The following is a 12787-nucleotide window of genomic DNA, read 5'->3' as shown; positions in this document are numbered from 1 at the left end:
ACGCCTTGAAAGTGGAACTGAGACTTACTCCAACCGGTTCCTTTAGATGGAAAATGAATGACACCTTACTAAGAGATCAGGAGATTGTGAAGAAGGCCCAAAAAACTTTAAGAGACTATTTTGAAATAAATTTGAATACTACGGTAGAAAAGAGAACAATCTGGGACGCAAGCAAAGCTGTTATGAGAGGGTTTCTGATACAACAAAATACGATTAAGAAAAGACTCTGGAATGGAAAAAAGGAGAAGATCTTGGAGAAAATAAGAGAAGGAGAGAAAAAACTGAGAAACAAACCAAAGTCGAAGGAGGTGCTGAGAGAAATTAAATTCCACCAAGCACAATACTCGAAACTGATAAATCAAGAGGTTGAATGGAAAATTAAACAAATGAAGCAAAGATCATTCGAATCAGCAAATAAATGTGGAAAACTGCTAGCATGGCAGTTGAAAAAGAGACAAAAATTGAATACAGTTACAAATCTAGAAATTGAAGGGAGAATCGTTCAGAAACCAGAAGAAATAAGAAAGTGCTTCCAGAGATATTTTAAAGAACTTTATGCACAGGGGCCACAGAGAGAGTTTGAAATAGATCAATTCTTAAAAATCAATGGACTATCAAAAATAACTCAGGAAAAGAGAACAATCCTGAATTGCAAAATAACGCAACAGGAAATTGAAGGTGCCATTCAGAATATGCAACTAGGCAAATCTCCAGGCCCTGATGGACTTACCTCCAAATACTATAAGACTTTGAAAGACTATTTGACACAACCGTTGATGGAGGTTTGTAACCAGATTATGGAGGGGAAGAAGGCACCGGAGTCGTGGAAAGAAGCTTTCATCACATTGATTCCGAAAGTGGAAACTGAAAAGACTCAACTTAAAAACTACCGTCCCATCTCACTCCTAAATGTGGATTACAAAATCTTTGCAGACATTCTGGCAAGTAGACTTAAAAAAGTACTGAATGAAGTAATCCATAAGGACCAGGCAGGCTTTCTCCCAGGAAGACATTTGTTTGATAACACTAGAAACATTATTGATATTTTGGAACTTTTACAAACAAATATCAATAGGAGAGCAGTGTTAATTTTTATTGATGCGGAGAAGGCCTTTGATAACATTTCTTGGATGTTTATGAAGAAAAATTTGGAAGGGATGGGAGTGGGACGGGGGTTTGAAAATGGCATAGAAGCAATTTATTCTGAGCAAAAAGCTAAATTGATAGTGAACAATGTGGTGACAGAGGAGTTCAAAATTGAAAAAGGGACACGACAGGGGTGCCCCTTATCCCCTCTTTTATTTATTTCAGTCCTGGAGGTGCTTTTGAACATGATTAGGGAGGACCGGTTGGTACAAGGAATACAGGTCGGAGTGAAACAATATAAACTGAAAGCATTTGCAGATGACTTGGTTTTAACATTACAGGAGCCAGAATCTAGTACAAAAAGAGTTTTAGAACTGATTCATGAATTTGGTCGGGTGGCGGGATTTAAGTTGAACAAACAAAAAACCAAGGTTTTGGCTAAAAATTTGACACCTACAGAAACGGATGGGTTTCAGAAGGAGACAGAATTAAGTGTTGTTAAAAAAGTGAAATACCTGGGGGTTCATTTGTCTTCCAAAAATTTGAATTTATTTAAAGACAACTATGAAAAATGTTGGGTAGAAATCAAAAAAGATTTGGAAATTTGGTCAAGACTGAAACTTTCCTTGTTGGGTCGAATTGCAGCTATAAAAATGAATGTATTGCCGAAAATGTTATTTTTGTTTCAAGCCCTACAGATTGTGGACAGAGTGGAATGTTTTGGAAAGTGGCAGAAGGACATCTCCAAGTTTGTCTGGCAGGGCAAAAAGCCCCAAATAAAGTTTAAAGAAAGAGGGGGGTTTGCCCTGCCAGATTTGAGGTTGTATTATGAAGCTGCAGCCTTCTGTTGGTTGAAGGATTGGTTTTTGCTGGAGAACACTGATGTCCTAGATCTGGAAGGGTTTGACAATGCTTTTGGTTGGCATGCATATTTGTGGTACGACAAGGTCAAAGTTCATAAATTGTTCAAAAACCATATTGTCAGAAGAGCAATATTTATGGTCTGGATGAAATACAAAGACTTATTAGAGGGCAAGACCCCGAGGTGGCTATCACCGGTGGAGGCCAAGGCTCGAAAAAGACTCAATATGGAGGCCTACTGGCCGAAATATTGGGAAATAATTGAAAAAACTGGAGACAATTGGAGGTTGCAGAGCCAGGAGAAATTAAAAAATAAGGTGTGAGATTGGCTACACTATGCTCAAATTCAAGAGGTTTTTAAAATTGATAAAAAAGTTGGTTTCCCGGTGAAAAATCGAAATTAGAGACGGAACTGTTAGAACCAAAAACTAAGATACTTTCGAGAATGTACAACTTGCTGCTTAAATGGAACACACAGGATGAGACAGTAAAATCCGCCATGATAAAGTGGGCACAGGACATTGGGCACAACATTATGTTTGAGGACTGGGAAAGGTTATGGAACACCGGAATGAAGTTCACGGCATGTAATGCCTTGAAGGAAAACATTATGAAAATGATATACCGGTGGTACATGACCCCAGTCAAGCTTGCTAAGATATATCACTTGTCTGATAACAAATGTTGGAAATGTAAAGAGGCGGAAGGGACATTCTTTCATCTCTGGTGGACCTGCCCAAAAGTGAAGGCCTTCTGGGAAGTGATTTACAATGAGTTAAAAAAGGTATTTAGATATACCTTTCCCAAGAAACCAGAGGCCTTCCTCCTGGGCATGGTAGACCAGAAGGTGTCAAAGAAGGATAGATCTTTGTTTATGTATGCTACTACAGCAGCAAGAATCCTCATCGCAAAGTACTGGAAGACACCAGATTTACCCACGCTGGAGGAATGGCAGACGCAGTTGATGGACTACATGGAATTGGCTGAAATGACTGGCAGAATCCGAGATTTGGGAGAGGAACTAATGGAGGAAGACTGGAAAAAATTTAAGGACTATTTGCAAAAACATTATAAGCTGTATGAATGTTAAGAATGTGTACGATTAGGAAACTTTTGCTTCAGCAACTTGAATAGGTGAATTGGAAACTAAGTTATAAGAAAGACGAGGTGGACAAATATGAAACAACTATACTATGTTTATTTTTAAGGTACAAATAACGGAGATACAGTATTTTGAACTTAGAAACATAGTATTTGAAAGATACAGTAAGATATGAAATAAGGTAACAAATTGCTGATGTTTTAATTGCAAAGAACGCAGGGTTCGGAAGATGTGGGGAAGTCCAGTTGGAATGGCAAAAGTATTCTGGAAAGTTGGTTTCTATGTATCTCTTTCTTTTTTTATCTTCATTCTTTATTCTTTATTCTGTAAATTTCTAACTGTTGGAAAGAAAATTTAATAAAATTTTCCGGCAACGGCTGAAGAAGGCCGGGGGGGTGCCCGGTAGGGCCCTTGGCCCGTCGGCAGACATCACAACCAGCGACGTAGCGAGCCACGTCAGCCTTCAGGCGGGGCCACCAAAACTCACGGCTTACCAGATGGGTGGTCCGATACCGCCCAAAGTGTCCCGCGGCTGGGGCATCATGGGTCATCCGGAGAACCTCAGCCCGCAGTGGCCCTGGCGGGATGTATAGGCGACCGTGGTGCAGCAACAACAACAACAACAAGTTTATTAAATTTGTGAGGTCCATGCCTTTACACAAAATACCATAAAACATTGTTAAAAGATAAACAATAAAATTATAAAAGTAAGCTAAAATTCATGTCATGCTATCCCAGCAAGGAAACTACCCAAAAAACCCCACCATTCAGGAAAGAAGATACAGCAACAGGTTAGGAGATCAATGGAAGGGACCTCACCATTTCATCCAGGAACCATACCCTAGTTTTCATAGCCTTCACCACAAAGACTGCTACCACGTGAGAAATCCGTGGATCAGCGTCCACCAGTAAAAACTTTACTTGGTCCTCAGAGTTGACTATTGATTTGGGAATAGTTTGTAACATCGCATCCCTGAAGGCCGAATAGATGGGACAATACAACATGTAATGTATGAGATCCTCTTTGGTTCTCATATGACAAGGACATATACGCTGCTCTACTGGGATTTTTGCATATCTGCCTGACAGATAGGCCGTAGGAATGGTTTGAAAACGGGCCATGGTGAAGGCTCTCCGAAGGGTGGGATTGGTGATATTCGCTAAGTAATTGGCGCAGGTTTTGACTGTTTTCAGTCGGGGAAGCCAGTGGGAGGACCCTGGGTTCTGTATTTTTGTGATATCTAACAGAGCGTCTCTCTGCAGGATCCATTCCCGAACTTTGTCCGGGCTCCACAGTTTGAGGATATTAAACTCCGGTAGGGTGTATCTAACCAGGATCTCAGATAGGTTTTGACGCCAAGTGGTGTTCTTTTGAAGAGATACAAAGGCTTGTTTGGCTAATAAGGTGTTTGAGGTATTTGCAAGGTTGATGTAAAATCGTAGGAATCTTAAATGGGCCCTGGCAGACACAGAGGGTAATCCAACCTCCACCCTCAAGAAAGCTGCTGGGGTTCCTTGAGGAAGGCCTAGAATCCTCCTGAGATAATAATTTTGCAAAATTTCGAGCCGTTCCATCAGCCTCTGGTTCCACCCCCAGAGTTCTATCCCATATAACATCTGGGGAATAGCTTTCCCAACAAAAGCTCTTAATGCTGGGATCACCAATTGTCCTCCCCGGGTATGAAAGAAATTAAGCAGGACACCAATTGTTCTTCGTGTTAGGATGGTTACAGCCTTAAAGTGGGCTAACCAACTAGATGTAGCCTGGAATGTAACACCCAGATATTTAAAAAAAGGGCACTGTTCAATCACATGTTCATCTAAAGACCATCTAAAGGTGTGGCGAGCTCTAGTGAACACCACAATTTTTGTTTTGTCATAGTTTATCTTTAGTGAGTTATGGGAACAGTAGGCTGCGATCCCCTCCAGCATGCTGCGTAGGCCTCTTCAGGTGAGTGCCATTAAAGCCATGTCATCGGCATATAGCAATATATTCAGACGTTTACCTTCAAGGGCTGGAGCCGATGACTTGTACTTTGCCATGTACTGCACAATGTCGTTTATATAAAAGTTAAAAAGAAATGGGGCTAGCAGGCATCCCTGTTTGACCCCTTTCCCCAATGGCAGTGGGTCCGTAAGAGTTCCCGATGGCCCAGTTCTGATTTTGACTGTAATATCTGTGTGTAACTCTCTGAGAATTTTTAAAAGTCGTCTGTCAATATCCGTTTCATATAATTTTTTCCATAGTCTATCTCTACAGATTGAGTCAAAGGCAGATGTCAAGTCAACGAAGGCCACGAAGAGTCTGCTCTTATACGCTTTTGCATATTTAGCTACCAGGGTCTGTAGTACCATACAGTGACCTATCGTATTGTGGCCCTTTCTAAATCCTGCCTGTTCCTGGTTGAACAGGTTAGAATGGTCCGCCCAATCTACCAGCTTGTTTAATAAGTACCGGGTATAAAGTTTGTATGCAGTGTCCAGAAGGCTTACAGGGCGGTAGTTTGCTGGATCTTGAATGTCTCCCTTCTTGTAGATAGGGGCTACCACACTTAGTTTCCAATTTGCTGGGATTTTACATGTGTTGTTTATTGCCGTAAAAAGTTTGGCCAAAAAGATGGCCCACCATTGGGCATTTGATTTAAAAACCTCAGGGGGGATCATATCCTCACCAGGAGCTTTGCCATTTTTAAAAGTTTTAATTAGCTGTAGGCACTCTGATTCCGTAACCGGATCCCAACTAGCTAGATGATCATTCTTCAATAGGAGGGACGGACTCGAATTAGCAGTATTTGAGGGTGTGTATAGCTTGGAAAAGTGTTGATACCACACATCGGATGGAATACTGCTGTTTACAATTTTTCCTTTGGATGAGACTCCCTGTGCTACTATTGCCCAAAATTTTCTATCGTCTCGCGATTTAATCGCCTTATCAAGTGCCTCCCATTGTTCCTTCCTATAAAGGGATTTCTTGAGTTTTAAGGTGTTTTTATAGTAAGAGCGCCATCTGTGGAAGTTTACCATAGATGACAGAGTCCTCTCCTGTTTTACCTTGTTTTGTTGTTTCCTAAGCAGGGATCTTAGCTTCCGGCAGTCTTTATCAAACCAGACCCCCGATTTGTTATGTTGTTTGGGAGGCCTGGTGTTTATAAGAAATGGGAAAAGAGACCCTGAGACCCGCTGATATAATGAAAAAGGATCAAAGTTAGGTAAAAGACACTGGTCTCTCAGAGCCAATAAATCTGGAGAGTGCAGGTGTTGTTTAATTTTAAGCTCCAGCTCGCTGTTCCATTTGCGCCTGCGTGGGGCCGGTGCTTGAGGAGGGACTGCACAATGTAGATGTTGTAATCCTCCTGATTCGAGGGGAGTTAGTGAGATTGCTCTAGGAAGATGGTCGCTCTCAGTTCTGTTAAAAGTGCTGAGACCCTGTGCCCTCTCCAAAATTGTTGGAGAGACCAGGATATGGTCAATCACACTTGCACCACGAGGGCCGATAAAAGAGAAGAAACCTCCTGACCTATCCATGTAAGTGCCATGCAGGTTGTATAAATTATGCTTAAAGGCAATCTCCAGTAATGTATTACCTGCCTTATTCAGGACCTTTTCATCAGAACTCCAAGGGATAAACCAGTCTGCCTCTGGTAAAAACTGGGTTTTGGAGCCATACGAATTGATGTCACTGCCTATCCTAGCGTTAAAGTCACCTGCCAGCAGGATGTTCCAGTCAGGAAATTCTATTTTGGCCTTCTCCAAGCATGACTCCAAATCTTCCCAGATTTGTACTGTCTGAGAGGAAGTACACATGGGGGGAATATAAACGTTGAAACATAGAAAATCTCCTCCTGTGTTATTGGAGATAAGTAAAATCTGAAAATTGTTACTCTTCATCCACTGCAGTTGTCGCACCCTGTACCCTTGCTCTATAGGAATAAAAGTGACCAAACCGCCGCTAGGTCGGCCACGGTTATTTAGTTTTTTCGCAGGGGTAGCAAAAGCCACATAGCCCTGTAAGTAAGGGGGATGAGAGTCTAGGCACCAGGTCTCTTGTAAACAAATAATCTGGAATTTTGAGAGGAAATCCAGAAAATCAGCATCACCCTGCTTAGACAGCCAGCCCGCCACATTCCACGATAAGATGTGGAAATATGGTGGTGAGGGGAACAAAGGTAGACTCCTCTGTTTGTTCTTTATGATGATGGAATGAATGTTTTTGAGGTGGAGTGAGCTGTTAAGATCATTTGTGGTAGGTACTAACCTAGTGAGTTTTGTTTCCCCGGCATGGTGTTCCCTCGCTGTATCTGTCTTTCAATCCTCCACCTGAATGTCATCTAAGGATCCTGAGGCGTCCACAAAGATTGAACCGTTCCTACTCATCGGCATGGCAAGGTCTGCCTGGTGTATTGTTGTTTGAGGTATTAAGGGTTGTGTGGGAGAACCCACTTCTTCGGGGGACAGGAACCGGCACCGCGTCCAGTCTTCGTTGGATAAGGGCTTTGTCGTGTTAGTAGCAAAATTAAATTCCAAAGGAGCAGAAAAGCCTTGGAGGAGTAAGGATTTTTTTTATGGTTTGTAACCTAGCTATTAACGCATCCTGGGACTGTTGAATCTGCTCAAGGGAGGCTAAAAATAACATCTCCTTTTCGTTTGAGATATCTTTTTTGGGTTCATTGGAAGGGAGTAAGATTTTTTGGAGCTTAGCCTTCTGTTTGGAAATATTGACTGCCTCCAGTTATAATAATAATAATAATAATAATAATTTATTATTTATACCCCGCCCATCTGGCTGAGTTTCCCCAGCCACTCTGGGCGGCTCCCAATCAGTGTTAAAAACAGTACAGCGTTACATATTAAAAACTTCCCTGAACAAGGCTGCCTTAAGATGTCTTCTGAATATCAGGTAATTATTTATCTCTTTGACATCTAATGGGAGGGCGTTCCACAGGGCGGGCGCCACTACCGAGAAGGCCCTCTGTCTGGTTCCCTGTAGCCTCACTTCTCGCAATGAGGGAACTGCCAGAAGGCCCTCGGCGCTGGATCTCAGTGTCCGGGCTGAATGATGGGGGTGGAGACGCTCCTTCAGGTATACAGGACCGAGGCCGTTTAGGGCTTTAAAGGTCAGCACCAACACTTTGAATCGTGCTCGGAAACGTACTGGGAGCCAATGCAGGTCTCTCAGAACCGGTGTTATATGGTCCCGGCGGCCACTCCCAGTCACCAGTCTAGCTGCCGCATTCTGGATTAATTGCAGTTTCCGGGTCACCTTCAAAGGTAGCCCCACGTAGAGCGCGTTGCAGTAGTCCAAGCGTGAGATAACTAGAGCATGCACCACTCTGGCGAGACAGTTCGCGGGTAGGTAGGGTCTTAGCCTGCGTACCAGGTGGAGCTGGTAGACAGCTGCCCTGGACACAGAGTTAACCTGCGCCTCCATGGACAGCTGTGAGTCCAAAATGACTCCCAGGCTACGCACCTGGTCCTTTAGGGGCACAGTTACCCCATTCAAGACCAGGGAATCCCCCACACCAACCCGCTCCCTGTCCCCCAAAAACAGTACTTCTGTCTTGTCAGGATTCAACCTCAGTCTGTTAGCCGCCATCCATCCTCCAACCGCCTCCAGGCACTCACACAGGACCTTCACCGCCTTCACTGGTTCTGATTTAAAGGAGAGGTAGAGCTGGGTGTCATCTGCGTACTGATGAACACCCAGTCCAAACCCCCTGATGATCTCTCCCAGCGGCTTCATATAGATATTAAAAAGCATGGGGGAGAGGACAGAACCCTGAGGCACCCCACAAGTGAGAGCCCAGGGGTCTGAACACTCATCCCCCAGTTGGCCTTGTTTGTAGTTTTCAGAAGCCATTTCCAATTCTGTGCGCAGACTAGTAGGCTTGCGTGTTCCTAAGAGGGATGGTGGAATGCCGGACTCTTCGAATAGGCGGGTCACCAACAGGCCAGCCCTCTGGAGCCTGTCCCTCTTGTCCAAGATTTGTTTAGTTACCGACCAGTCTTTAAAGGTCACCACGACTCTGTTTTGGGCCTTATCAAAAGGAAGAAATTTCACGCTGACAATATTTTCTGCTGGAATAAGGCCTCTGATGACTAAGTCAATTTTCTTAAGTATATAAATTCTCTGTTGTGCAGGTGTGGAAAGGCCTCCATGCTTGAAGAGGGGGAGGAGGACTAGTTTATGTTTAATTAAAATTAAGTTCTGGCTCTTTTGTGCTCCCTTCTGGGGAGTTTCTTGCTTTGGGTCTGGAGTTTTCTTTAGTTTGCCACTAGAGGGCAGCGATTGTTTTACTAGCCTTGGAGGGCTAGCCACCTGATGTTTATTTAAAATGTTTGGGCTTTGGCTCTTATTTGGCGTTGTTATGCTGGGGTTCTTTGTGCTTGAGTTCTCCAGAATCTTGAATAACTTTGAGAAGTTCATTTTCCCAGTCCAGGAGGGCAGCTTAGCCTTTCGGCCCATCTTCACATTCTTCGGCTTCTTCTTATGCATTGATCTCTTTCCCTTTAAGGAAGGTTTCCTAGTGGCCAGTACTTTCCCTTGGACTAGTTTGGCTCTGCTTGTTTTCCTTTCTTTGATGTTGGGCTGGATTTTATTTCCATTTGGCTTGTTGCTGGCTTCTTTGTGAAAGTGGCAGTCCTCTTTCCTCCTGATTAGTTCAATCAGGGAGGTGAGCAAACCCAAACATTCTGAAAGAAAGTTTTTAATTGGCCCCAGTTCTTTAATTAGCTGAGTTTGATGTTCTTCCAACAGATCTTTGTACAACCCTGTCATTATGTAATTAAAGCTGCCCAGATCTGGATGTCGAACTCTTGTGTCGTTTAGCCACTCCTCCACCTCAGTCGGGGCAGGAGACCCCCCCTTTCCTCCAAGCATAGGTTGATGAGTGGATTCCCTTGACCTGGCTTCTGGGTTTCCCAGTTGAGGCTCCTGTTCCGGTCGGGCCTCAAGGGCTGTATTTTCTGTAGTTGCCTGCTTTAACTCGGTTGCCAGGTCGACTCCTTTTCCTCCTCCACCCTCTGCTTCCATGCCCCTTCCGAACGAGGTACGGTCGACAGACCATTCGTGCAAATGCAGGCTCTCTGTGTTTTTATTTCTTTTTATTTCTTCTTCTTTTGGTTTAAAATAATATGGAATTTTTGCCTGCTTTTTCTTTGGGGCAGGGGGTTCAACAGCTTGTGCTTGAGCTAGAGGAATCCCCAGTTCTTTATAAGAACTTGGTGCAGCAGAAGACCCTGATGCAAGACCAGCCCTGGATACTGAGGGCATGACCCTTCGGCCAGTTCCCGGAGTCGTTCCTGGGCCCAAGCGTCGACCCGCTGCTGTTCCCGCACCCGAGCCTGCAGTGGCTCAGCCTCCTGGGTGGCCAGGAATGCAGCTGGTGGTAGGATCGTGGTGGGTACTGCTTGCTGTACCGTGTCTGCGTTGTCTTCAGGTTTCCGGGACAGGGCATCCGCCTTCTGGTTTTGGGAGCTAGGGATGTAGCGGATCCGGAACTGGAACCGGGAAAAGAACAACGCCCACCGGATCTGCCTTTGGTTCAGCTTGCGGGTGGTCTGGAGGTACTCCAGGTTCCGGTGGTCGGTTCTCACCTCCACCAGGTGTCGTGCCCCCTCAAGATGGTGGCGCCAAACCTCAAAGGCCACCTTGATGGCCAGTAGTTCCCGCTCCCACATGGTATAGTTACGCTCCGCTGGCAGGAGCTGGCGGGAATAAAAGGCGCAGGGTAAGAGTGGCGCATCAGGTCCGTACTGCTGAGACAAGACGGCACCAAGAGCCGTACTGGAGGCGTCGGTCTCTACCACAAAGGGTCGAGAGGGGTTGGGATGTTGTAAGATCGGCGCTCTCTGGAAACAGGCCTTCAACCCCTGAAACGCCTCCTCTGCCTCGCTGTCCCAGGAAAACGGCGTCTTGGGGCGCAGTAGCCGGGTCAATGGGGTTGTGCGACGAGCGTAACCCGCAATGAAGGTCCGGTAATAGTTGGCGAACCCCAGGAAACGCTGTAGGTCCTTGCGGTTCCGAGGTGCCGCCCATTCCCGAACCGCTGCCACCTTCCCAGGATCCATCTGCACCCCATCTGGAGAGAGTCGGTGACCAAGAAAGTCCACTGTCCGCTGATGGAACTCGCACTTGCTGAGCTTCGCATACAGGCTGTGCTCCCGCAAGCGCTGTAACACGGTCCGGACATGGCCCTCGTGGCGAGCCGGGTCACGGGAGAAAATCAAAATGTCATCCAAGTACACCACCACGTACTTGTCTAGCAAGTCCTGGAACACGTGGTTAATGTACCGTTGGAACACAGCGGGCGCGTTGCACAATCCGAAGGGCATAACCAGGTATTCGAACTGCCCGTACCGGGTCCTGAATGCTGTCTTCCACTCGTCCCTGGCTCGGATCCTAATTAAATTGTAGGCCCCCCGGAGGTCAAGCTTGGTGAACATCTGCGCCCCTTGCACCCGCTCCAGCAACTCCGAAATAAGGGGCAAGGGGTACCGGTCCGGGATGGTAATTTTGTTCAGGGCCCGGTAATCATGGCAAAGGCGAAGCTCCCCACATTTCTTCTTAACGAAGAGTACTGGCGCAGCGGTGGGCGAGGTAGAAGGCCTAATGAACCCACGCTCCAGGTTCTTGCGCAGGAAGTCCTGCAAAGCTTCGCGCTCTGGCTCTGTTAGAGAGTATAAGCGACTCACCGGCCGGGGCGCTCCGGGCTGGAGGTCTATGCCGCAGTCAAAAGACCGATGCGGCGGCAGCTGGTCTGCCCCCTGTTCCTCGAACACGTCTTGGTAGTCCCAGTACACGGCTGGGAGCGTGGGTACTGCCTCCTCAGTGGGTGCGGCCGCTAGCATCTCGGACCGAGCATGGGGACATGGGTCTGGGAAGTGCACAGTCCGATTAACCCAGTCAATCTGAACATTGTGAGCATCCAACCAGTCCATTCCAAGCACCAGGGGGAACCGGGGCATGGAGGCAATGTCCAAAGTTCGCACCTCCCGGTGCTGCTGGAGACACAGGACCAAGGGTTGGGTCTCCCGAGTGACGGCACCCGAACGCAGGAGCCGTCCGTCAATTGCCTCCACCTGTACCGGTTCTGGCTTGTTCTGAAGTGGCACCTGATGATGAGCGGCAAAGGCAGCGTCCATATAGGAGCGGGTTGCCCCCGAATCTACCAGAGCGTGGGTAAGAATCCAGGGCCCACCTGGAGGGTAGAGACGCACTGGAACCATGAGATGTCGCAATTCCACTGGTGAGGGCCCCTCTTGCATGGTTTGGGACCTCATGTTGCTAGGGCCTTCGGCTACCGAGGTTGGCGGTTTCCCTGCGACTGGCATCTTCTTGGGACAGGAACGGGCGTAATGTCCACTCCCACCGCAGTAAAGACACAGGTTCCCCTCCCGACGCCGCGTCTTCTCCGAGGGGGAGAGGCGAGGTCGCGCAGCCCCGAGCTGCGTTGGCTCGACTGGCAACTCGGCTGTGGGTGTGGACCTGCTGGGAAGGACTGGCGCTAGGAGCCGGGAGTGCTGGTGGTCCCGGGCCTGGCGACGGTCCTCCAACCGATCGTCTATCTGCAGGCTCCGCTGAATGAGGGCGTCCAGCGTGGTGGGACGATCCATCATGGCCAACTGGTCCAGTATCTCGTCTGACAGTCCCTCAAGATACTGGTCCCGTAGTGCAGAGTCATTCCAAGACAAGTCTTGTGCCAACAGCCGAAATTCTGTGGCGTAGGCGGCGGCTGTGGA

The 12787-nt window shown here is 46.7% G+C and overlaps 1 protein-coding gene across 1 annotated transcript; it reads right to left on the bottom strand.

The window, feature by feature from the left end:
• Nucleotides 1-4996: 4996 nt before the first annotated feature.
• Nucleotides 4997-10079, bottom strand: LOC144326457 (uncharacterized). Its single transcript, XM_077923000.1, has 3 exons — nucleotides 9045-10079; nucleotides 5543-7234; nucleotides 4997-5095 (listed from the first exon to the last, which is right to left on the bottom strand). Exons 1-3 carry the CDS (start codon nucleotides 10077-10079, stop codon nucleotides 4997-4999), a joined length of 2826 nt encoding a protein of 941 aa, XP_077779126.1.
• Nucleotides 10080-12787: the final 2708 nt, after the last annotated feature.

This window comes from Podarcis muralis, chromosome W (assembly GCF_964188315.1).
Source record: "Podarcis muralis chromosome W, rPodMur119.hap1.1, whole genome shotgun sequence".
Taxonomy (NCBI): Eukaryota; Metazoa; Chordata; class Lepidosauria; order Squamata; family Lacertidae; genus Podarcis; species Podarcis muralis.
This window is presented reverse-complemented; position numbering and strand designations above follow the sequence as displayed.